General features: G+C 40.5%; 1 protein-coding gene across 1 annotated transcript in view; it reads right to left on the reverse strand.

Moving 5' to 3' along the window:
* The window catches only part of TYK2 (tyrosine kinase 2), a 114061-nt gene that overhangs the window by 17828 nt on the left and 71894 nt on the right, over positions 1-24339 (reverse strand). The window contains 9 exon segments of the mRNA XM_077470212.1: positions 3083-3180; positions 7705-7855; positions 8916-9067; positions 12785-12920; positions 13781-13908; positions 15817-15904; positions 16314-16484; positions 18777-18895; positions 20897-21077. Coding sequence (XP_077326338.1) covers positions 3083-3180; positions 7705-7855; positions 8916-9067; positions 12785-12920; positions 13781-13908; positions 15817-15904; positions 16314-16484; positions 18777-18895; positions 20897-21077 — 1224 coding nt within the window.

Below are 24339 nucleotides of genomic sequence, written 5' to 3' on the forward strand. Positions count from 1 at the left end.
CGCCGCCGAAACACAGGACATCCGGCTCTGTATCTCGGCTGGGCCATTTATTTGCAAGCTGCAAATAAAACTGACAAGGCTGCAAATGATGGAAAAGGCTGCATGACAAGGCTGCAAATGACACTGACTAAACTTCCCTCCTAAAAGCTTTTTTCCTTAAAATTCCCTCCTAAAACTTGGGGTGCGGTGTTATACGTCGATAAATACGGTATATACACACACACACACACACACAAACACAAACACACACACAAACACAAACACACACAAACACACACACACTCATATCATGGGACACCCCAAGCAATGAATAAGAAGGGTGGGCAACAATGAGGCAAACAGAACTAAATAAATAGGCCCAACAAGGGTCAAGAGACCCAACCTTGGTGAGCCGCTGTGAGAACTCAGTAAAAGAAAAAAAGGTTGGCAAAAAGGTTGGGTGCGGACGCAGCACCACCTTATCCTTGTGAATGATTAAGTATGGCTCTTCGCAGGAGAAAGCAGCAAATTCTGATATTCTTCTTGCAGAGGTTATCACAACTATGAATACCAATTTCCTTGTCAAAAGGATCAAAGGAATATTCTGTATAGGTTCAAAGGGTTGTCTTTGCAACACCGACAAAACCAGATTCAAATCCCATGGGCACAAGGGTATTCTAACTGGTGGAGTTATCCGCGTTACCGCTTGTATGAATGCCCAGACTAAAGAATGCGAAGCAAGCGGCCTTTGGTAGAATACATTAAAGGGGTTGTAAAGGTAAATGTTTTTTCACCTTAATGCATTCTATGCATTAAGGTGAAAAAACATCTCACACTGCCGGCGCCCCCAGTCCCCCGTTTTACTTACCTGACCCCTCGAAAATCCCGCGCTCGCCCCGCCGTCCTCTTCGCCGCTCAGCCTGGCCGCTGATTGGCTGGAGTGGATGGATTGAAAGCAGCGCAGCCATTGGCTCGCGCTGCTGTCAATCACATCCAATGACGCAGCGCGCCGGGGGGCGGGGCCTTGTGATACAGCGAGCGGCTATAGCCGCTGGCTGTATCACGGGAGCGCGCCCGCAGTGCTTCTCACCAATGCGAGGGAGCTCGCATTAACGTGAGAAGCACCTGCGGGAGGAAGCTGAGACAGCCGCCGAGGGACCCCAGAAGAGCAGGTTCGGGGCCACTCTGTGCAAAACGAGCTGCACAGTGGAGGTAAGTATGACATGTTTGTTATTTTAAAAAAATAAAAAATTTTACTTTACAACCCCTTTAAAGCACAAACGCGCCTAATCGGGTGTGCAATGCATGGCTTTAGTGTGTTTTTAAGCAGCTTTTCTCAATGCCGGAATTCTGCAGGGTAAGAGAAAAAAAAAAAAATGCCCAGTGTGTGCAAGAGGCCTAAAAGATAAATACCTTTATTTCCCTTTTTGTTACAATTTTCACTTTGTTCTTCAGGCTACAGTTACTTTTTTTTCCTCAACATTTCAGTACGTGGTACAGACATGACTATGGGAGAGAGATTATATATATATATATATATATATATATATATATATATATATATACATACATACATACATACAAATATCCATCTATCGAGAGACTATCCATCTATCGAGAGACTTTTACATTTATACATTATCTCCTAGGTTGTAAGCTCCTTGAGGGTAGGGACTGATGTGAATGTACAATATATATGTAAAGTGCTGCGTAAATTGACAGCGCTATACAAGTACCTGAAATAAATATGTCAAGGCCGATTATATGGTGTCCGTGAGAGTCGGAGCTAGATTTATGTATAGCCAACCTAGACAGTTGCCCAGGGGCGTGCAAAGGTCACCCTCACATGTTGCTTCCTGTAGTGCATTCCGGTTTGTAATAGGATTCCAGACTGTTGCCCTGTCTGCACAGTTTGTACAATTTATCTGGAAGAATGGTGGATCAGATTATTCAAGAGCTGTACTAGAAGTACAGGATGATAGTCTGCAAATGAAGATCTTGGGGGGAAGTAGCAAGTATGCAAATGAAAGCTTTGAAGGCAAAGTGGAGAGGGATTCCATATGAAGAGCAGTTAGTTGGCATGGATCATTTGGTTCCAAGATATCCCCTAGTCATTAATGTCAGTTGTACAGGTAAATAGGCAAGCTTGTCAAACCTTAAAGAAGAATTCTGGGATATACCCAACTAATCTTAAAAATGCCCCCCCCCCCCCTCCTAACACTTATACTAACCAACCTGTGTAAGAAAGATCTACATACTTACACATGTTCAGTTCCGCTCCAGTCCGGTCACATGATCTTGCTCCCCTGTGTCAGCAAGCAACAGCTTCAGGGGAAAGGAGTAAACGCTGACAACAGATGGGCCATAGTAAGCCTATTGGTGATGTCACAGTCCCAGCTGTTAAGCGCCTTCTCTTCTCCTCTGCAGCTGGTGCTGGGCTGACACAGGGTATATGACGTAAATGGACCGGAGCGCCCTGAAAATAAGTTTACAAATCTTTAAGTTGGCCATACATGGATCAAAATTTGTCTGCTTCAGCAGATCCATATGGCCACTATGGTTGAACAAAAGCTGATCTACCTATTTTTTTGTGACAGTGAGGAAGTCTTGAATATGTGAATGGGAGAATTGGGAAGATTTTTTTTTGTTCAACCCGCTGGTTGAAATAAAAAATAAATAAATAAAAAAACTGCATGAACGTATAGGCAGCTTTACACAGGTTAGATGGAATAGCTGTAAGGAGTGGGAGGATACTTTTTTGGATTAGTTAGGTAGAGCCAGGAAATCCACCTAAAGGTCAAATTTAAGGAGTTGAGAATCATCACTGAAAAATGTGTATGAATATTGACGCCATGATCCAATACTGTAGCATTAACAGTACTCTTCACTGGAAACACCTAAACCTAATTGGAGGGTTGTCCATATACAGCACTTTTAGCAATGTAGCTGTGAGGACTGATATTGTCAGGCCAACTCGTATATTGGGGTAGGGAGGAAGGATGGCACAAGACAGGTAGCCTAGGGGGCATAGATATACACTTAGGGCCTGGTTAGAGTGCAGGAGGGTGTGAGAGGACACAGAATGAAAGAGCAAAAACAATACCTCTCCCAACTCCCGAATCTTTTTCAGGTATCTCTTCTGGAACACTGTGGGGTCTGCGATGGAGAAATCGGGGTTGATGGAAGCAATGTCGGACAGATCTACATGTGACAAAGACAGTTAAAAATTGGTAACCATACAGTGGTGAATAAATGGACTAAGGTTTCACGCTATGAACTAGATTAAACTATTGTTTGATGCCTCCACTAAAGCCAGCCACCAGCAGGTAAATGTCAAACTGAATAAAATAAAATATTGGGGTAAGTGGAATTGGCGCTGCCAGTGTAAGGTATAATCTGGTGCATCACAGTATATACCAAGAAATTTGTAAATGATCAGCAACAAGAAAACAGTAAAGTGCTATGTGCACATATAAAAATCCATAAGAACAAAGTGCTAACGTGCATAAAATCAAAGTGCTATAATGTAACAATCTTGCCTTAATCAATATATAATACGCATACTATAAAAACTTAAAAATGTAAAAATAAACCCAGAATACATATCCAAATAAGTGTCAAAGTGCATAGAATCAAAATGTTTTAATGCACAACAAATATGCATTAGCTACGATTCATGTGCATAAATGCAATGAAAAAAAATCCATCAGCTCATATCAAACATTCAGAAATCATATCCACTGAGTGAAGTAAGAAATGCTGCTAAAAACATGCCTGCATTCAGGCAGTGGCTTTGTGTGACTCGTGCCCCTCTCTTATGTTGCACTTACCAGATAGCAATGCCCTTCACTGGGTTACAAGTCTCCACAGTACCATTGACTAATGGAAATCCCCTTGATTGCATCCTTTGCTCTCCTCTGTCACCATAGTGTCATGAAAAGATAATAATTGGACCCACAGCGTGACTCTATATTAATATATTTGCATAAGAAGTAAAACGCTTACAAGAATCCAGCAGGCTACAAACGTTTGATCTAATCAGAAACAGCAAGCCCGGGTTGCGATGTGTTCCACGGACCAAATCGGAAGGGACGGTATAGCTCCGACTTACACGCTTCGTCACAAATACGTCATCAGAAGCGCCCATTACTGGCCACATCTGATGAGGTCTTGGTAACGAAACGCAAAAGGAGGAGCTATTGCGTCACCTTCAGTTTGGTCCGTGGAACGCATCGCGACCCGGACTTCCCGTTTCTGATTAGATTCAACCGCTTATAACCAAGTGGATTCTTGTAAGCATTTTACTTGTTGCACAAATATATTAAATACTGAGTCAAGCGATGGGTCCAATAAATATGTTTCCATGACACTATGGTGACGGAGGAGAGCAAAGGAAGCAATCAAGGAGATTTCCATTACAGTCACTGGTACTGTGGAGGCTTGTGACCCCGTGAAGGGCATTGCCATCTGGTGAGTGCAGCAAAAGAGGCACAAGTGTGACACAAAGCCACTGCCCGAATGCGAGCACGTTATTTAGCCAAACTAGATTTCTAAATGTTTGATATGAACGAATGGATTTTTTCATAGAATTTATGCACATGAAGCATCCCTAATGCATATTTGTCGTGCATTATATTTTGATTGATTTTATGCATTTTAGCACCCATTTGGATATGAATTATGGAATTTTTTAAATTCTATTTAAGTTTGTAGTATGCATACAATAGATTAATTCACGATTGTTACAATATAGCACTTTGATTTTATGAACTTTATCACTTTGTGATTATGGATTTTTGTATGTGCACAGAACACTTCACTGATTTCTTGTTGCAGATTTTCCCATTTTTGGGTACACAGTTGTGCTCGCAAGTTTACATACCCTGGCAGAATTTATGATTTCTTGGCCATTTTTTAGAGAATATGAATGAAATTTTTTTCACTCATGGTTAGCATTTGGCTAAAGCCATTTATTATCAAATCAACTGCGTTTACTCTTTTTAAAATCATAATAGCAACAGAAACTACCCAAAATGATCCTGATCAAAAGTTTACATACCCTGGCGATTTTGGCCTGATAACATGCACACAAGTTGACACAAAGTTTCAATGGCTATTAAAAGATAACCATCCTCACCTGTGATCTGTTTGCTTGTAGCGCACGCGTGCGTAAAAAGTCAATGGGGAAAGCAAAAATTATTGTCGAAGGATCTGCTGGAAAAGGTAGTTGAACTGTATACAATAGGAAAAGGGATATAAAAAAAAGATATCCAAAGAATTGAGAATGCCAATCAGCAGTGTTCAAACTAACCAAGAAGTAGAAAATGAGGGGGTTCTGTTGAAACCAAACCATGATCAGGTAGACCAACTAAAACTTCAGCCACAACTGCCAGGAAAATTGTTCGGGATGCAAAGAAAAACCCGCAAATAACTTCAGGTGAATTAGAGGACTCTCTGAAAACATGTGTTGCTGCCGTTTCAAGATGCACAATAAGGAGGCACTTGAAGAAAGATGGGCTGCATGGTCGAGTCGCCAGAAGAAACTCATTCCTACGCAAATGCCACAAAGTATCCCGCTTACAATACGTCAAACAGCACAGAAAAAAGCTTCAGCCTTCTGCAACAAAGTGATTTGGAGTGATGAGACCAAAAATTTAGCTTTTTGGCCACAACCATAAACGCTAAATTTGGGAGAGGAGTAAACAAGACCTATGATGTAAGGTGCACCATTCCTACTGTGAAACACAGAGATTTGGAGATGTATGAGCTACAAAAGGAACAGTAAACTTGGTCAAAATTGATGGCAAGATGAATGCAGTATGTGGTTATCAAAAAGTACTGGAGGAACATTTGCATTCATCTGCCAGGAAGCTGTGCATGGGACGTACTTGGACATGCCAACATGACGATAATCCAAAACACAAGGCCAAGTCGACCTGTCATTGGCTACAGCAGAATAAAATGAAGGTTCTGGAGTGGCCATCTCAGTCTCCTGATCTCAATATCATTGAGCCACTCTGGGGAGATCTCAAACATACAGTTCATGCAAGACAACCCAAGAATTTATAGGAACTGGATGCTTTTTGCCAAGAGGAATGGGCAGGTTTACCATCTGAGAAGATAAAGAGCCTCATCCACAATAGACTTTAAGATGTCATTGGTGTTAAAATGGGGAAATACACAGGATTAAGAGCTGGGGTTCTGTAAACTTTTTCTTTTTTCTCTTAATTTTTGCCACCTCAGTAAACTTGTTCGGGGAACACAAAACAACTCTAATGTTCATTTCCGACCCGACTCGTTTCTACATCATTGTAGCATTCTTCTCTTCAATAAATTTGTCTATATATATATATATATATATATATATATATATATATATATATATATATATATATATATATATATATATATATATATATATATACATATATATATATATATACATATATATACACACACACACACACACACACACACACACACACACGTGTATTTTATGCCCCTCTGGTAAAGTTGATCTACCTTCTTTAAACATATCTTTATAAATCTTACCGGGTTCTGTAAACTTTTGATCAGGGTCATTTGGCTAGTTTCTGTTGTGATTTAAAACAAGCAAATAGTTGATTGATAATAAATGGCTTCAGCCAAACACTAACCACGAGTGAAAGAAAAGTTTGTATGTTATCATTCATATTCTCTTAAAAATGGCCAAGAAATCTAATTCTGCCAGGGTATGTAAACTTATGAGCACAGCTGTATACTATGATACACCAGATACCTTACACTAGCAGTGCCAATTCTACTTACCCCCAATATTTTAATTTATATAGTGGTGAAAACTTCCCATATTAGGTTTCATACTTTGCTTTTCCATTAAAAATTCAAGCAAGGAATCTCTAGCCGAATACACATACACAACAAAGATTTTCCTCCTCTCTTCACCTAGACATAATGCAACAGTTCCAATGAACAGTTATCATTCCCCACATGCTTGGAAATTGACATCAAAAACATACACAATTCTGATTAATAATGCATACAAGGTCTCAGTCTGATTAGAGCCGAAGACATCATATATGTTGTAGGACATAAAAAAAAAAAAAAAAAAAAAAAAAAAAATACCAGGTACATCCAAGTATGGAAGAGCATGATCGGCTCACTTCCCCTCCTCATGAGACAGTACTGGTGTTTAGCCCAGTGCCATCACACAGGGCCAACTAGAGCAACTCAAAGCTTTTACTGGATTTTTCTCCTTGCTTAGCAGCTGAACAAAGCAGTGGTGAGCTAAAGATGGAGAAAATGTGCAACTAAGGTAGGGGGCTTTGGGTATGCATCAAGTCACCTGAGAGGTCTTGGACTTTCAATACAGGGTGAAGCAAGCGTCTACCTATAAAAATGCTCAGTCTTGGCAATTAGCCTATTCCCCATATCAGGCAATACTATTTTTTCTTTGTTTTTTGTAAGCGGTGCTCAGAGCAGTAAAGGTCTATATACAAGGTAGAAGGTACTTCATGGTAGTGGATATAAAAGCTATTTTGAGACTATAAAACAAAGCAAAAAAAGATGTGCATTATGTAATATAAATACTACAAATGCTTACTATAAGAAAGCCACAACTCTCATTCTATTACAACACCATACTAAGCCAACAAAGCAACGTTATATTGGTAGGCATATTTGGGTATAGCAAATTGACAACCCCTATGATGTGGTTTCTTTGCTCACCCTGGGGCTGCAGCTGTGTCAGGTCTCGGAGGATTGTCCGGAAGGAGGGTCTCCCTGAGGGGTTGTAATTATGACATTGTCCGATCAGATCCGCCAACTCTTTGCAGGATGGTTCTGGGAGGCCCAGCTCCTTTTCATAAAACCGTTCCTTCTGTAGAGAGATTGACAGAATAGCAAAATAATCTAGTTAGTTAAAGGGGAATTTTATACCATAAATTTCAAACAGCACAAAACTGCCCCAACTATGAAGGGATTAAATGAGGTATAAAGACTCAAAAGGGGGCTCTGGGCCAGGATCCCAAAGCTCTTGTGAATGATGGACCTCTTCCTAAAGGCGTGATATGAATGGCTATTGAAGAGATGCAGGAATCTGGGCACATCATACAGGGCAACTTTAGATGGGATATCAACACATTGTAAAAAGTTATGCATTGTGAGAAGGCTCAGGTGTGAGGATAAATTGATTTTAAAGGTTAGATTCAATTCTGGGATGAGTAGGTTCTAAATAAGGGTTCATACTGAACAAAATATATGTAGAACAAAAGCTCCCTTGTTTAGTAGGTCCAGAAGGTGCTGAATGAAACCTTCTGCCTTTACCTTCAAGATATCAATGAATGATGAGATATTATATGACATTTCAATGAATGATGAGATATTATATGACATTTCAATGAATTATGAGATATTCTATGACATTTTTGACTTCATGGATGTCCATATATGCAAATGTTTAGGCCTCACCCCCATCTTCTCCTGTGCGACACCTCTAGGGCCTGGCAATAGACTGCTTAAGCAATGGGTGCTGCATTGTGAAGCTGCTAGATAACTTTAAAGTCAGGGAAATTCAGGGGGGACTTGGTACCACTTTGACAGTGACAGTAGTAGGTCTACAGGCAAGATCTGTTGCCCTATAATGCTTTTTAGTTCACAACATGCAGGTTTAAAAAAGCCCACTTTTAGTCAATTTTTCCTAGTTTAACTTGACTGTACATTCACATAAACAGCCCCACGATTGTAAGGCTTATATAAAATACTTAGCACCCACTACAGCCCTGTCTTAGTGAATTCTTAGTGACTTCTGCTTCTGGTGCTGTCTGCTGTGTAAGGGACACACGTGATTTCAGCTGTATGGATGAGAGGGGCCTAGCCTAACCAGATTTAAAATGTCAATACTCAATATTTTGGATGAGGAAGTCTTGCCATGTTACTACCTCAGATGGTGTTCTCTCCTTTAAAGGAACTTCCCCATTAAAACATATTTCCAGTAAGGTAGTCCCGAAACTCCATTTGTCAGCAGCGGTACTGAGAGTGGAGACGTTTCGAACGCACTCAGGTGAAATCCATGGGATTCTGTCCACACGCTCTGGAAAGAGATGGAAATGTCAGTACTGCTGCCATATAGTCCAACTACTTTTTATAGAAATAATATTCACATAACCCAGAACCCCAATGATTAAGCCGTATTGGCGAAACATGTCTGGGCGTGACTACACGGCAAATATTAGGAGCTTATAACGTTCGGATACCGGCCATTGAGTGTACAGTGCATCTGAAGTGGAGAAAGGTGGTGTGGATAGGAGAGCGAGCGGAGTGGAGGGTGAGACTTACAAGTTATTTCTGGGTCCACCAAGACCGCACTACATCGCGCTACCACTGCGAATTCCCCACTTTGGCAAGTTTTTTAAAGTGCCTTTGTGTGATAAAAAGGATGCAAGTGCAATAATTGAAGGTTTCGTCTGCCGTTTTAAATAAATGGTTTTACTATACTTCACTATTGGAAGCACTTTTTATCTTTACATGTGGAGTGAGAATTGTTTAAAGAACACCTTTGGAAATATTTGATACCTTTGGGGGATATTAAGCAATACTGCCGAGCATGAGAGTGCAAGGTATGTTCTATTGGTGAGTGCATTTCTTAAGGGAGTGGTGACACTGAACACATATGGTGTGGTGGAAGATTGAATCAAGTCACTTCAAGATTATCTGTTCACTTTTGGAGTCTAATCACTTGGATGTTTCAATTACTAACGGACTTGAGTTTGAATTTATGGACACTTATTATGGATCAATTGTTTCACAGGGTGATGGTTTTAGTTTTATTCAGTTAGTTGTGAATATTAACACTACTATTTTATTCACTTGAAATCACATAATATTCACATATTCTGCAGTCATTTCCAACAGGACAAAAAACAGGACAAGAAGATCATTGTACTGAATCCCCCCCCCCCCCCCAAAAAAAAAAAAAAAAAAAAAAAAAAAAAAAAAGAAGTGGATAGAAGGTAGTTGCCATGGCAAAAACATATGCAATAATAATTATTAATAGTATACGCTGGAAGAGGAGGGGGAAATAGACCATTAAACCCATTAGTCCGCTTGAGACCACTTTCACTTTTTGTAAAGTGATAAGAGGGAAGGTAGTGACTATACCTTTTCAATGGGACAGAGTTTTTTTTTGTATACTGCCGAGCACAACACTGAAAGCAGACATCCCCTGGGGAGGGAGGCTTTTTTTTTTCGTTGGGCTATCTGGCTGTTTTTTTTTTGGTTCTGGTTAATCATTTTTATTTTATTTATTTTTTTAAAACAAAAAGGAAAAAAAGCACATATATTTCGATGCATCATGGGGGTGGAGTCTTTAACATGGCTCAGCCAAGCACACATGGATATGTACAACGTTTATTGTTAATAACGGATGTTAGGGGTTACATCTAGATCAATGAAAAAACCCGTCTGATGTACTATATGAATATTCAGGTACGCAATAAAAAATTTTTTTTAAATATATATATATATATATATATATATATATATATATATATATATACTAATAGTAACAGACCTACAGGACCTTTTTAGTAAATATACAGTGGTGGTAAAAAAAAAAAAAAAAAAAACTTCTATTGTAGGTAAAAATTGCCAATCCTTACAATACATGAGCCACAAAGGGGCAATTTTATACATTACACAGGCAATAACCAGGCAAGTGTTACATTATGCAGGCAGCTATTAGGCAATTGTTACAATATGCATTACGAAATGCAACAAATGGGCAGTTGTGATTACACTGTATATGGGGGGCAACAAACGGGCAATGGCAGAGTAAACGCCTATGCAAGGAAATCACAGGCTACCATTTGCAGGGGTCTCAAAGGCTGCAGGTCTCTATGGAATAACTGGGTTTTAAGACATTGAACAGGTTTCCTTACTATGCCATCAAAGAAATGATCTCTCTCGCTCTCTATATATCTATATCTATAGATAAAGATATACACATACATACATACATACATACACACACACACAGTGAAGGCTTATGCACTCAGACAAAAATCACCTCTCATAACATTCTAGTTGACTACTGTGCTCTCTGGGAAATATAAAAATATACACCGATCAGCCATAACTTTATGAACACTCAACATAACAATGTGACCACCCACCTAATATGGAGTAGGTCATCCTTTTGCCACCAAAACAACCCTGACCCATCAAGGCATGGACATCACTAGACCTGTGATGGTAGGCTGTGGTATCTGCCACCAAGCTGTCAGTAGCAGATCCTTTAAGACCTGTAAGTTGTGAGGTTGGGCCTCCATGGCTGGCATCCCTGTGCCATTTCCTCCCTAGGAAAGCGACACACACGCAAATCAACCATTCACATGATGTAAAAGGAAACATGATTTATCAGACCAGGCCACCTTCATTCATTACTCCGTGGTCCAGTTCTGATGCTCACGTGCCCACTGTAGACGCTTTCGGCTGTGGACACGGGTCAGCATGGGCACCCTAACTGGTCTGCGGCTACTCAGATCCATACACAAACTGCATAGACCTATTGTGTGTTTGGACACCTTTTTATAGGAGCCAGCAGTAAAGTGGTTCTAAAGGCTCAAGGTTTTTTACCTTCATGCATTATATGCATGAAGGTAAAAGACCCGTGTGCAACAACCCCCCCCCCCCCCCAGCCTCCCTACAACTTACCCGAGCCCCCTCTCAAACCAGTGATGTGCACGAGAGTCTTGGCTCTCTGGGTACTCTCCCTCCTCACTGGCTGAGCCAGCAGTAGGGGCCACTGGCTCCCACTGCTGTCAAATACAGCCAGTGAGCAAGTAAGAAGAGGGGGACGAGACCAAGCTGCGGCTCCGTGTCTGAATGGACACGTAGAGCAGCAGCTTGTAAATGAGGCTGCTCGGGTGCCCCACAGCAGGATGTTTGCCAAGGGACACTTGGCAGGTGGGTGGAGACAGAAGCACCAGACCCAAGAAGAGAAGTATCGGGGCTGCTCTATGCAAAACATAGCATTATAAAGAGCAGGTAAGTGTAACATGTTTGGTAATTGCTTTATTTTTATTTTTTTTTAACATGACTTTAATATCACTTTGTAGTTTGATCCAATTGAAGAGCTATTGTAGCTTAAATTGCTTAAAAAGTTAAAGAACAGCCTTGGCTCCCCACGTGCATCAATAAGCCTTGGCCGCCCACGACCCTATCGCTGGTTCATCGGTTTTCCTTGCTTGGATCACGTTTGGTCGGTCCTGTCCACTGCAGGCAGGGAACATCCCACAAGCGCTGCAATTTTGAAGTTGCTATGACCCGGTCGTCTAGCCATTACAATTTGGCCCTTGTTAAAGTCACTTACATACTTAAGCTTGCCCATTTTTTTTGTTACTTTCAGCACATCAACCTTAGGGGTAGCATGTTCACTTGCTGCTTGATATATCCCAGCAGCTTTCAGATTCCATTGTAATGAGATAATGAATGTTATTAACTTTATCTCTCAGTGGCCTCTCATGTTATGGATGATCGCTGTATTCCATCTCAAAAGCTTAATCAGTCCAACACAAGAACCAAAGTACCCAGCACAGACTAACATGTACATTTAGAAAAGTGTGGGCTTGGTTCCAAAGTCAGGCACAATTCAGGGCCCTGTGTATGGAGTGCACATGGGGGTCAGGAGCTCACTTGGTCCCCAGAAATAAACATCAAACGTGCTGCTGGCGTTTTGCAATGCTGTTTGTTCCGACACACTGTACCAGACAAATGCACATATATTGGGACATAAAACATCACTCCGTACCCTCTCTGGACAGCACTGTGAAGGTCACGCCTGGGTCGCTTAGTTTAATGAATGGAGAAGATCCATCTTCTAGACCTTTCCTGGCCAGTAGGATGTTATTCGCGCAGACATTTCCATGGACCAAATTCTTATCTTCCTGCAGAAAGAAGAAAATGTATTTGTTCCATCATATCACAGAAAATATATAGTCATTTCTATATAAAAAATAAAACCACAGAACATTTTAGCAATGTTGCTATTCCACAAACTAGAGAACTAAAACCTAGAGGATACAGACAAGTAATCCAATACATAATTATCGAAGGGACCTCAAAATGGTCCTGTGACCAAATTTTATTAGCCTCCATGGATACCCAACCCCGAAAGCAGTGACAGCCGGTTGAATGAAATAGAAATAAGAAGCCAGGGGCTTGTTTTTAGTAGCAATGATAGCTTGATACCTACTCACAGGAGTCACAGCTGTTGAAAGAAGACCAGGCTTAAATTAGAACTATAGGCAAAATCTGTCCCCCCCCCCCCCCCCAGCCCACCCATTTTGGATAGTGCAAAAAAGGGTTATAACCCATCAGATTTTTTTTCGCCATCTGTGTTCCCTTTACTTCCTGTCCCACGGCCAAACAGCAAGTTAGATGAAATCCCTGAAAATTAAAGTAATTCCTTGGGGACCCCCAGAACTAGTGTACCTATTGGAAGATTTCCCTTCTATTACTTTTCTGGGGACAAACCAAAATTTGGTATTTTCTTTTACTTTCAATAATAGTAAACAGGACATATAGAGCGTGAATCTCCATAACGGGGGCACAGATAGTAATAAAAAAAAAAAAAAAGTGTTCTAATCCATATCCACTCCATCCAAAACTAAATTTCAAATAAACCTGCGCTGTTCAGCATGAGGTCCAGCTTTAACAATCCAGCACTTTCCCAACAGCAGTCTAGGTGCGATCTACAATCCCGAACAGACCCCATTTCATAAAGATCAATAAACAATGCACTTACCAGGTAACTCAAAGCACTGGCCAGCTGTCTAGCTACAGTGAACTTCCAACCTGTCGTGATCAGATGTTTATCTTTGCGTAAGCAGACATCCAACGGCCCATGTTCTATAAACTCCTCCACCATGATGTCTAGCATAAGACAGAACAGAAATGTGACCAATGAAATGCAAGTTTGAATACACCCAGAGCAAACCTGTGAAGCTCAAAATGTGCTTAACTTTATTTGCAGTGCACACTGGCTAATCAGTCCATATACAACCCCAATTCCAAAAAAGTTGGGAAACCGTAAAAGCCACATAAAAACTGAATGCAATAATACACACACACACACACACACACACACACACACACACACACACACACCCCCCCCCCCCCCCCCCCATCTACTGTACATATCAAGAGCTTTAAAATAAAAAAACATCTGTGTGTAAGGGACAAGAACGAAACGTGATCTTTGACCCTCAGGTGGCACTGCATTAAAAACAGGTATGATTCTTTGATGGACATCACTACATGGGCTCAAGCAAAAATCATTGTTTGCGAACACAGTTCACTGTGTCATTTAAAAATGTAAGGTAAAGCTCTATCATGCAAAGAAGAAGCCATTTCTGAACATGATCCAGAAACGCATCCAGCTTCTCAGGGCCAAGGCTCATTTAAAATGGTCTGTTGCAAAGTGGAAAACTGTTCTGTGGTCAGCCAAATCAAAATCTAAAATTTTTTGGCAACCATGGGCACTGCATCCTCCGGACTAAGTAGGAGACGGACCCTTCGGCTTTTTATCTACGCTCAGTTCAAAAGCCCATATCTTTGATGGTATTGGGGTGTATTAGTGCATATGGAATGGGCAACTTACAGATCTTGAGCAGCATATACGTTTATCCAGATGACATCTTTTTTCAGGGACCTTGCATATTTCAGCAAGATATTGCTAAACCGCATACATGACAACAGCATGGCTTTGTAGTGGAAGAGGCCGGGTGCTTAACTGTCTTGCCTGTCGTAATTGTATTTGACAACTACAGTATTAAAAGGATAAGTTCACATTCGTAAAAAAAAAAAACAACAAAAAAAAAAAAAAACGCACATCTTTTTGCAGGTAAAAAAAAATAAAAATAAATAATAAAGTGAATTATTTTCTTTTACTAGGAATCTGTAAGTCATTGCACCCGTGATATGCCACCTGTAGGTCTAATGCTTTTTTTTTTGGGACCACTACAGCCTGCTTGTGACCGCTATGTTTTAGCCGACCTAATTATCATATGATCAGGAAACACTCTGGTTCCCAAACATTAGGGGGAAATCAGAGCTGTCAGTGACAGCCAGGTATGACAACCAGTAGTCACGCACAGTGTCAACTGCTAGTTGTTAAAGGGGAAACATGGATTTTAAAAAGGGGGCAAGGAGCAAGACAACATTATTGTTCAGACTGGGGACATGAAGTGGTTAGGGTAAACCCCAAGCATTAGCTAAAAAAAAAAAAAAAAAAAAAAAAAAAAAAAAAAGTTGCAATACATAAACGGTTTGACTTGCCAAAAGGTTTGCATTTATGTACTACAACGCTGCCAGAGAGCACAGCCAAGTACTGGATCTCCCTTCAGACTACACCGATTTCGGACAAACCCCAAAATGTGATTGGATAAGGAAGAAGCACTGGTGTGGTCAGCACTCTGGCCTACCCTCTTGCTGAACAGATGGAAACCAGCACAGGCTTGCATGACTCAGATTACTATCCCTCCCAATTCAAATGCTGTTGGGAGGAGGATTGAAGGAAGCCAACACGAAGATATATAGAGAGAGATGTATAGTTATAATATCTCTCTCTCTATATTATATTTTATATATATATATATATATATATATATATATATATATATATATATATATATATATATATATATATATATATATATATACACACACACACACACACTTTAGTATTATAGATTTTTTAAATGACACTATATAAAATTGCAGTTATGTATTTTAATATCTTCCTGGAGTTCAGAATATCCTCTGTGCCCCAAGATTACTTACTCTCTGACTCCCGCACACAGACTCCATGGACAAACACCAGGTGGATATGAGACACTTGGCTCATTAGACTTGCAGTCTCGAAGAAAGCCTAAGAAGCAAGATCGAGAGATGACCGATATTAAAATTGATCGCCAAAAGCGTTCCAACATTTCTGTTCAGCAGAAGTCTATCTAAATTTAGACTTCTGTTGGACAGGGATGGCCACACTTGGATGGAAGTTTGGACAGTCTCTGCTGAAGCAGCCAAATTTCAATCCATCTATGGCCAGCTTTAGCCTGTGTAGACAGAGGCTGTATGATTGCAGCAACCAGGATGAAAGAGGATTATTGTAAGGCAAGGTTAATGTGCAGGGTGGAGGAGGAAAATGATGCGCAAGAAAAAAAAAAAAAAGTAGACAGGAGAACATAAGGCAGAAATAGAACAATGTGGTCAAATTAGTAGACATGCAGACAGGACATTAATTATGTAAATGGGAAATACTACATGAAAATGCTCACCAGCGCTATGTCTTGGTGACTGGGGTCCAGCACTTTCAGCACCACTCGTAAATCCCGCGAGTTGTTGTTCAGCTCACTGGACTCATATTCCGACTCTTCGTCTCCACCGCCACTCACCATCAGAACCCCCTCATAAATATTTGTGCGAGTACCTTGACCCAAATGGGCTTTCTGTGCAAAGATAAACATTTTTTAATAAGGAAATCATTTCAGAAAATATGGTTCTTTCTCTAATCAAAGAAAAAAACAGAACAAATTAGCAGACCAAAACATCTGCTAAGCCAGACTTTCTCAACCCGGGTGCCCGGGCACCCAGGGGTGCCTTGGCCAAATGCTTAAAAATGGCATACAAGCAGGTGGGTGGATGAAATCTGCCTTTCAGTTACACAAATTCCCAGATTTTCATTGTGAACCATTACGACCTTTTAGCTGCCGACCTCCTAATGACCAATGACATCAGTTGATAAGGAGGATGTCAGTCACCTGCATAGCATCCTTGTTTGACCCTCCCTTTCCTCTATCAGCTTTGGGGTCACATTAGTTGAGTGATGGAGAAAAACTGAGGAAGAGGAGAAACACTGGTATACTAGTCAGTGCCAGTTTGCAAAAGTGTAATTGCTTTGGAAGAATAAATAATCTCAAATGTTTGGTGTCCTATGTGTATTGATGTTGCTGCATTTATTAGAATCGTTTTTACATTTTAGAATGGGGTGCCTCAAGACTGTCCATAATTGTAAAGGGTGCCTTGACTGAAAAAAGGTTGAGAAACACTGTGCCAACTTATATAGGCAAGTTTGCAGACAGCTTACCATTACACCTGTATGAGATTTTTGGACATCCCTTTTAAAAAAAACACGTGCAATATTAGGAAGTTGACCCCTCCTTTAAAGCTATAATATCATCTACTCCTCTAGGATGGTTTCTCACAAGATTTTGGAGAGTATCTGTATGAATGTGTGCCCAATAAGCCAAAGAGCATTTGTGAGGTCAGCTACTGGTGTTGAATGAGGAGATCTGGCTTGAAAATGTCATTCAAAGGGTAAAGATCAGGACTCTGCAGACCACTCAAGCGCCTCCAAGTCAAACGCCTCAAACCATGTCTTTATGAAGCCGCCATTGTGCAGAGGCACAGGTATGCTGAAAAGGTAAGGTCTGCCCCAAAGTGATGTCCCAAGGGTGGAGTGCAAAGATGTATATGTATTCTGTAGCATTAACAGTACACTGCAATGGAAACTCCTGATCTCCGTAATCTGGATGGATGTCCTTTCGCCAAGTAGCTTAGTTGTGATTTACAGCTCTTCATAAATTTGTGTCACTATAGGATATGTCTAACTTCAAAGACAAAGCTGATATGGAGGCTTAAACTTCCTGTAAAAGGCACAGTCACTTAGTGTCCAGTAGAGTAATACCACCTGGTGTGTTAAAGGACAAAGAATGGAAGAACTGTGTCACTACAGAAGTTGGGCCTTGGGATTAAAGCCGGCCATACGTGGATCAAATCTTGGCCAGTTCAGCAGGGACCAGCCGAGATTCGATCCATTATACTGAAGTCAATCAGCCGGTCAGATTTTTCACATGAGATCACTGCCGGTGGCTATAACAGCAGGCAGTGATTATTATTTTACAGGATCTATATAGCGCCAACAGTTTGCACAGCACTTTACAACAAGAGGGCAGACAGTACAGTTACAATTCAATTTAATACAGGAGGAATTAGAGGGTCCTGCTTGTTAGAGCCTAGTGATCATTGTGTTCTGCCGGCAGGGAAGGATCCCCGCTGACACAACACATTAGTACAGCGGGAGGAATTCCCCCCATCAGCAGACTGTTGATGGTGGAATTAAGCAATTTTCTTTCCTTTCACCTGTGGTAGAAGGAAAGAAAATTTTATAATCTATGGCTTGCATGGTTATAAAGGGTCAAGGTTGTTTTTACCCTTAAACCTGTTTGCATCAGCTCCCCCAGCCCCCCTTATACTTACCTGAGCCCCCTCTCAATCCAACTATGTGCACAACTATGTGCACAAGAACAGTGCCTCTAGGTCTCTTCCTCCTTGTTGGCTTAAATGGCAACAGGGGCCGTTGGCTTCTGCTGTCAATCACAGCCAATGAGGAGAGAGCAGGGTGGAGCCAGGCTCAGTGTGTGTGAATGGACAAACAGAACAGCGACCAAGGAGTGAGCCTGCTTGGGTGCCCCCATAGCAAGCTGCTTGCTATGGGGGAACTTGGCAGAAGAGAGGAGCCAGGAGCACCCAAGAAGAGGAGGATCGGGGCTGCCCTGTGCAAAACCACTGCACAGAGCAAGTATAACATGTTTGTTATTTAAAAAAAAAAAAAAGTGAACTTTAATATCACTTTAAATCCCATCCGATCAAAAAATATTAAGAGAAGTAACCAATTTCAACACTATCCTTTATTGGCAGATCTCATAAAGGAAGTGGACAGTTGATGAATGAACACAAACCTGTGAGATTTCATGTTTGCGGATCTGGTGGAAGCTCAGCTGGCTCAAGTTCAGGTTTCGAGATACTGCATTCTCTTTGCTGTTCCTCTCCTTCCGGCAGATAGTCAGGTTGGAAACTTCTGCAAATGCAATCAAATATTCAGTCGCTTAAATTTAGTAAAGTGCATAACTTAGATTTATTAGGAGTCAAAAATGGCACCTTGAACAAATATTTGTATGGCTTTATGTCACGACAGTGCCAAAATGTAGCACAGATAAGCAGGAGCCAGAAATTAAAAATCTTGCAGTTCTTTGTGACAGCTTTAGGAGGTGCACTCGGTCCCTTTACAGATGTATGTTGAGCAATTAAAGGGGATTTTCTACTTGTGACGACATTAATGCCAACACAATCTTTTTCTTTAGCACTTCCTTCTCTACTCTTCACACCATGCACATCAATGTCTATATATGTTCTATATAAAAAGGTATGTTCCCTGTGACTTACCTGCACAAAGCAATGAAAAAACACAAGATCACAGAACAGGAATCTTTTCATTTAACAGTTTTTGAAGAACAAATCTTAAAGAGTTTTCTGAAAATTGTAAAATCCCTGAAAAAGGATGTCCTTGCCTTCAACAACCACCAACCTACATTGTACTATATATATATATATATAATATTTTTCATCATGGGGGTGGAGTCTTTGCATGGCTCAGCCAAGCACACATGGATATGTACAATGTTTATTGTTAATAACGGATGTTGGGTTTTCTCATTGATCTAGATGTAACCCCTGTCTGATGTACTATATGAATATTCAGGTACGCAACATTTTTTTTTTAAAAATTATATTATGATAGAATATATATATATATATATATATATATATATATATATATATATATATATATATATATATATATATATATATATATATATATATATATTTTTTTTTTTGTATTGTAGACAACCAAAGCCCATCTTTCATATGGCAGAATCTGCTGTGGGCTCTAAGAACAGTTCCTTTGTCAAAGTTCATATAAATACATCATCTCTCCAGGGTTCAGTCCATACTAGCAGACAGTTTTTGGACAAAAAAGGTACAGTGGGTATAGAAAAGAAGTCGCCCCCATTTAACCTGTTGCCGACCGCCCCATGTACATTTACTGTGGGGCGGCGGCTCCTCTCTGCAGATTTACGTACAGGTACGTGATCCTGCACTTCCGGGCCTGGGGTACGCACACGTGCCGCCGGCAACAACCTGCTCCCGCTGCAATTGGACACATCAGTAGTCAATCAGCAGGTCCGGTGTTTGCGATGTCCACCAGGACCGGCCGATCATTCGAGACACAGGCAGAAATGCGATTTGTAAACAAGCCAGATCGCCTTACTGTGACAATAGAAGGCAGTGACCTTTGTTTCTGCCAAAAAAAAAAAAAAATGGTATGCTGGTGCTAATGCACATCTCCATGCTGTCCCATAGGATTAAAAATGAAGTGTTGTCAGCACGCTTGCCTTGTTACATAGCGGTCCTGGGTTAATCAGAATCAAGGAACATTATCTACATAATGATGGTATGTTTTACTGTGTGTATGTGTGCTTCTGCCATTCTAGTTTTGGCCAGGCAAAAAAATAAAAATAAAACACTAGTAATTTCACCCAAATTTCTCACTTACCTGCACATCTGTAGAACGGTCACAAGGGCATTACACAACAAGTCCGCATAGGGAAAGAAATTGAACTCTATGGATTTACATATTCCTGCAGAATCAGTCAGCATCCTAAATAACTAAAACAATCCTGTTCAGCAAATTTTTTTTTTTTTGTGTACTACTGACCACTAAGACAAGCCAGTTGAATTACGCATGGCTGGAGAGGCCAGCTAGGAGTTGGAAATCAAATCAAAGCCTTGTGCTTGGGGTTAGGAAGCTCTTTGGAATCGCAGAACAGGACTGGCTAAATAGAAAAAATGACCTACAGTGAACCTGTGCTGACTGATCTTAGGCAGTAACAGGGCGATTTACATGAAAGGTTCTCTTCAAAACAAACTGCACTTAATATTTCACCAAAAAATAATAAAATGTAAAGTGGCCATCAACATTCAATTAGTGAAGTAGTACAGCAAGTTCCAGCATTGTTACCTCCAGATTTGGGTAGGATACATTGCTTGACATGGAAAGTCTCCATTCCGGACCTCAGTGTGCAGCCTCGTAGGCTCTCCGTCAACTCCTTAACACTGAGGAAGCCTCGATCCCACTGCTCCAGTGTGTACAATTCTCCCACTTTATCTATTCTGAATTGCCTGTAGCTGAATATTTTACCCTGAGAAAAATAACAAAAACACAAATAAACGTTTATCGGGTTCAGACTCACATTTCAGTGGTTTGGATCCAGAAAGAAAAAAAAAAAAAAAAGCCCACTTTGTCATTATATGATCCCTACCAATCATTGCCCATCGGTGGGGAAATTTTATTTTAGTAAACCAGTAAAACATTTTACACTGCCAGAATAGGCAGTGTAAAATGTTTACACAGGCAGAATAGCTGCCTGTTCATATAATGGGCGAGAGACATTTCACCGTACATAATATAACTGGAGACATTTATAGGTAAATGTGATTGCCTCTCAGGGGTTTCTTCTTTTTTTTTTTGCCTTCCTCTGGATCAACTGTTGGTATAGGATTGTGTATATGAAATTGATGTTTTTTTTCTTTTATTGGATGGACTTTTCAACCTGACTCTTTCAACCTGACTAACTATGTAACCCTCCACAGCTAAGCTTACAAAGCTGACCATCTATAAAGCAAGTCAATTTCTACAGATTACAAAGATGTATAACCATGCTAGATCCTGCCAGAAGCTGTACTATGCATTCTATTAAAAACTATCCTGTTCACTTTGTATTGATTCCTTTGTGTGAAATCCCTGGTGTTCCCACCAGTCCCTCTGCTTTCGTAATAATAAAAAAATAAAAAATAAAATAAATATTACACTAGGGGTATGAGAACACCGTGTTGTCTGGCTGTGCTAGGAACTCCACCTGCTCTCCAATTATCAGACTAGTGCTGACATGACATCGGACCCCCCCCCCCCAAACCATTCACAGAGATGTTCAGTGTACTGCTGTTTCTTGGTCCCTAGCTCTCTAAGCTCCTTATGCAGCTGAAAACAAATATGTACTCACTTATAAAAAAGAAAAACCAAGAAGAAAAAAAATACTGTAAAAAAAAAAAAAAAAAAACACACTTTTATACTTTTTTATTTTTAATCTGTATATACAATTGTTTTGGCTATTTAGATTAAATGAAAAAATGGTTGTTTTACAAGGTGAAGGTTCACATATACTTTAAATCACAGATGCTCAACCTGTGGCCCTTCAGCTGCTGCGGAACTACAAGTCCCATCCTGCCTCTGCCTTTGGGAGTCATGCTTGTAACCGTCAGCCTTGCGATGCCTCACTAGACTTGTAGTTCTGCAAAAGCTGGAGGGCCACAGACAGGTTGAGCACCCATGCTTTAAATAGTTCTGGTTAGTATAGGCCTTCTCTGAAGCTGGGTTCACACTATATGCGGAAGCGGCTCGCATGTAGGGTGTCTGTTTCAGCGGCAAAGCAGGTCTGAATTTTTGCCTGAATTCAGACCTGAAACTGAGCCAAAGACACACAGGACCCTTCTGCAGTGTGCTCTGCGGCTGCCCCGGAAATGAGTGAACCGGCTCCATTGAGAGCTGGTCACAGCTTCCTGTCATGCAAATTAGATGTGGGGAAACCCACATCCAATTTGTACAAGTGTGAACCCAGCCTGAAGCAGCTTACAGAAAAAAAATTATATTGAATTTTTTTTTTTTTTTTTTTTTTTTATATAAAATACAGCTCTTGGAGCAAGACCAAAACTTCTACCATTGACACCCAGAAAGAAAAGGAATTTAACCCAGCGACCTCAAATATTGTGACCAGGGTCCATTAAACACCATAACTAGACCACCACCAAAAACCTCAAAGGTGAAAACTCACCAGATTGTAAGACCTTGCAAAACAAAAGCAGTCAAGACATATTTATGCGGTCAGTATGACCACATCCTGAATCCTGCTCATTCCAAAACAAGAGTGGAAGGTGCTCCCTGTCAAAATATACCATGAAAAAAGGAGGAAGCTCTAATGGTGCGTTACTTTTTTATTAAAAGGTTTAAATAAAAAAAAAAAAAAAAAAAAAAAAAAAAGAAGGTCAGCATAAACTCACGAAGAAATTCTGCCGGTACACGTGTACCGGCATGCTCTAGTTCTGTGACCACAAACACATACTGACCTCTTTTATGCTACAAGTAGAATGTGTGATCTGGTGACATCATCATTTTAGTACTGACTAATAAGACTGTACTAAATAACAAATAAGCATACAAATGCAAGCCATTAGCATTTCTAGTACAGGAGCCAACGGAATGCCCTTACCAAAATCACACATCAAATATGGAAGGTAAAGACATCCCACTAGTACTACTGGCAAAAAAGCATGAAAACACCACTCTTGGATAATGTTCATTCAATTGTGTGAAAAAAAAAAAAAAAAAATTCAGACACGCCTCAAAACTATTTTCATTTAAGAATCCAAACTTCTGGCTTTAAGAAACCCTTAAAAAAAAAAAAAAAAAAATTAAAAATGGAGTCACTCAATTCTGAGGAAATTAAGGAATCCCCATGTACCGTATTTTTTAGACTATACAACACACTTTTTTCCCCCAGAAATATGGGGGAAAATGTGCCTGCGTCTTATGGTGCGAATATACGCTTGACACCGACCCCGGAGAGCTCCGCGGCCTCTGCCTTAGGAAAGGCCGCGGCTTTGGTCTAGCTCCGGAGCGGTGCACCCGGCGCTTGCAATGTGATCGCTCTGTCAAATGACGGAGCGATCACTTGTAAACAAACCGGCGTCATGATGACGCAGATTCCTCTCTCCCATCTGTGTACAGATCTGTACAGTAGAGGGGAGAGATAGGATGGCAGCAGTGCTGTGGGCTGTATCTGTAGGGCCCACAGTGCTGCTCTGTTACAAGTGCAGTCACAGCCATCCCTCCATACCCTGCCAATACTTTCTATGATAATGGTCACGCTGCATTTTCTATGGTAATGGTCACTCTGCATTTCATGGGCACTGGAAAATATTTTAGTACACCATTTGGTTCAGAATTTTTTCTTCTCGTTTTCAACCTCTAAAACCTAGGTGAGTCTTATGGAGCGAAAAATACGGTACTTTGCAGTTCTAAAACAAACTGCATCAGATTACATCCTAAAAAATTATATCACCAAACATCCTTTCAATTGATGGAAAAAGAAAAAAAAAAAAGTGCCCAAAATCTCAAATTTGTGCATTTATTGAAGATTTAATAACGGTCATCTCCCCCTTACCTCTTACCTGACATGCAACCCCATATCATCAATGATTGTGGAAATTTGCATGTTTTCTTCAGGCAGTCGTCTTCATGCATTTCATTGGAACGGTACCAAACAAAAGTTCCAACCATCATCACCCTGCCCTTTAGCCCGCTGTAAACTTGTTTTTTTCTATTTAGGTGTTGATGGTTTTCAAGAT

The sequence above is a fragment of the Lithobates pipiens genome, unplaced genomic scaffold (genome assembly GCF_037356315.1).
Source record: "Lithobates pipiens isolate NorthernLeopardFrog02 unplaced genomic scaffold, aLitPip1_a1.2 Scaffold_8, whole genome shotgun sequence".
Lineage (NCBI taxonomy): Eukaryota > Metazoa > Chordata > Amphibia > Anura > Ranidae > Lithobates > Lithobates pipiens.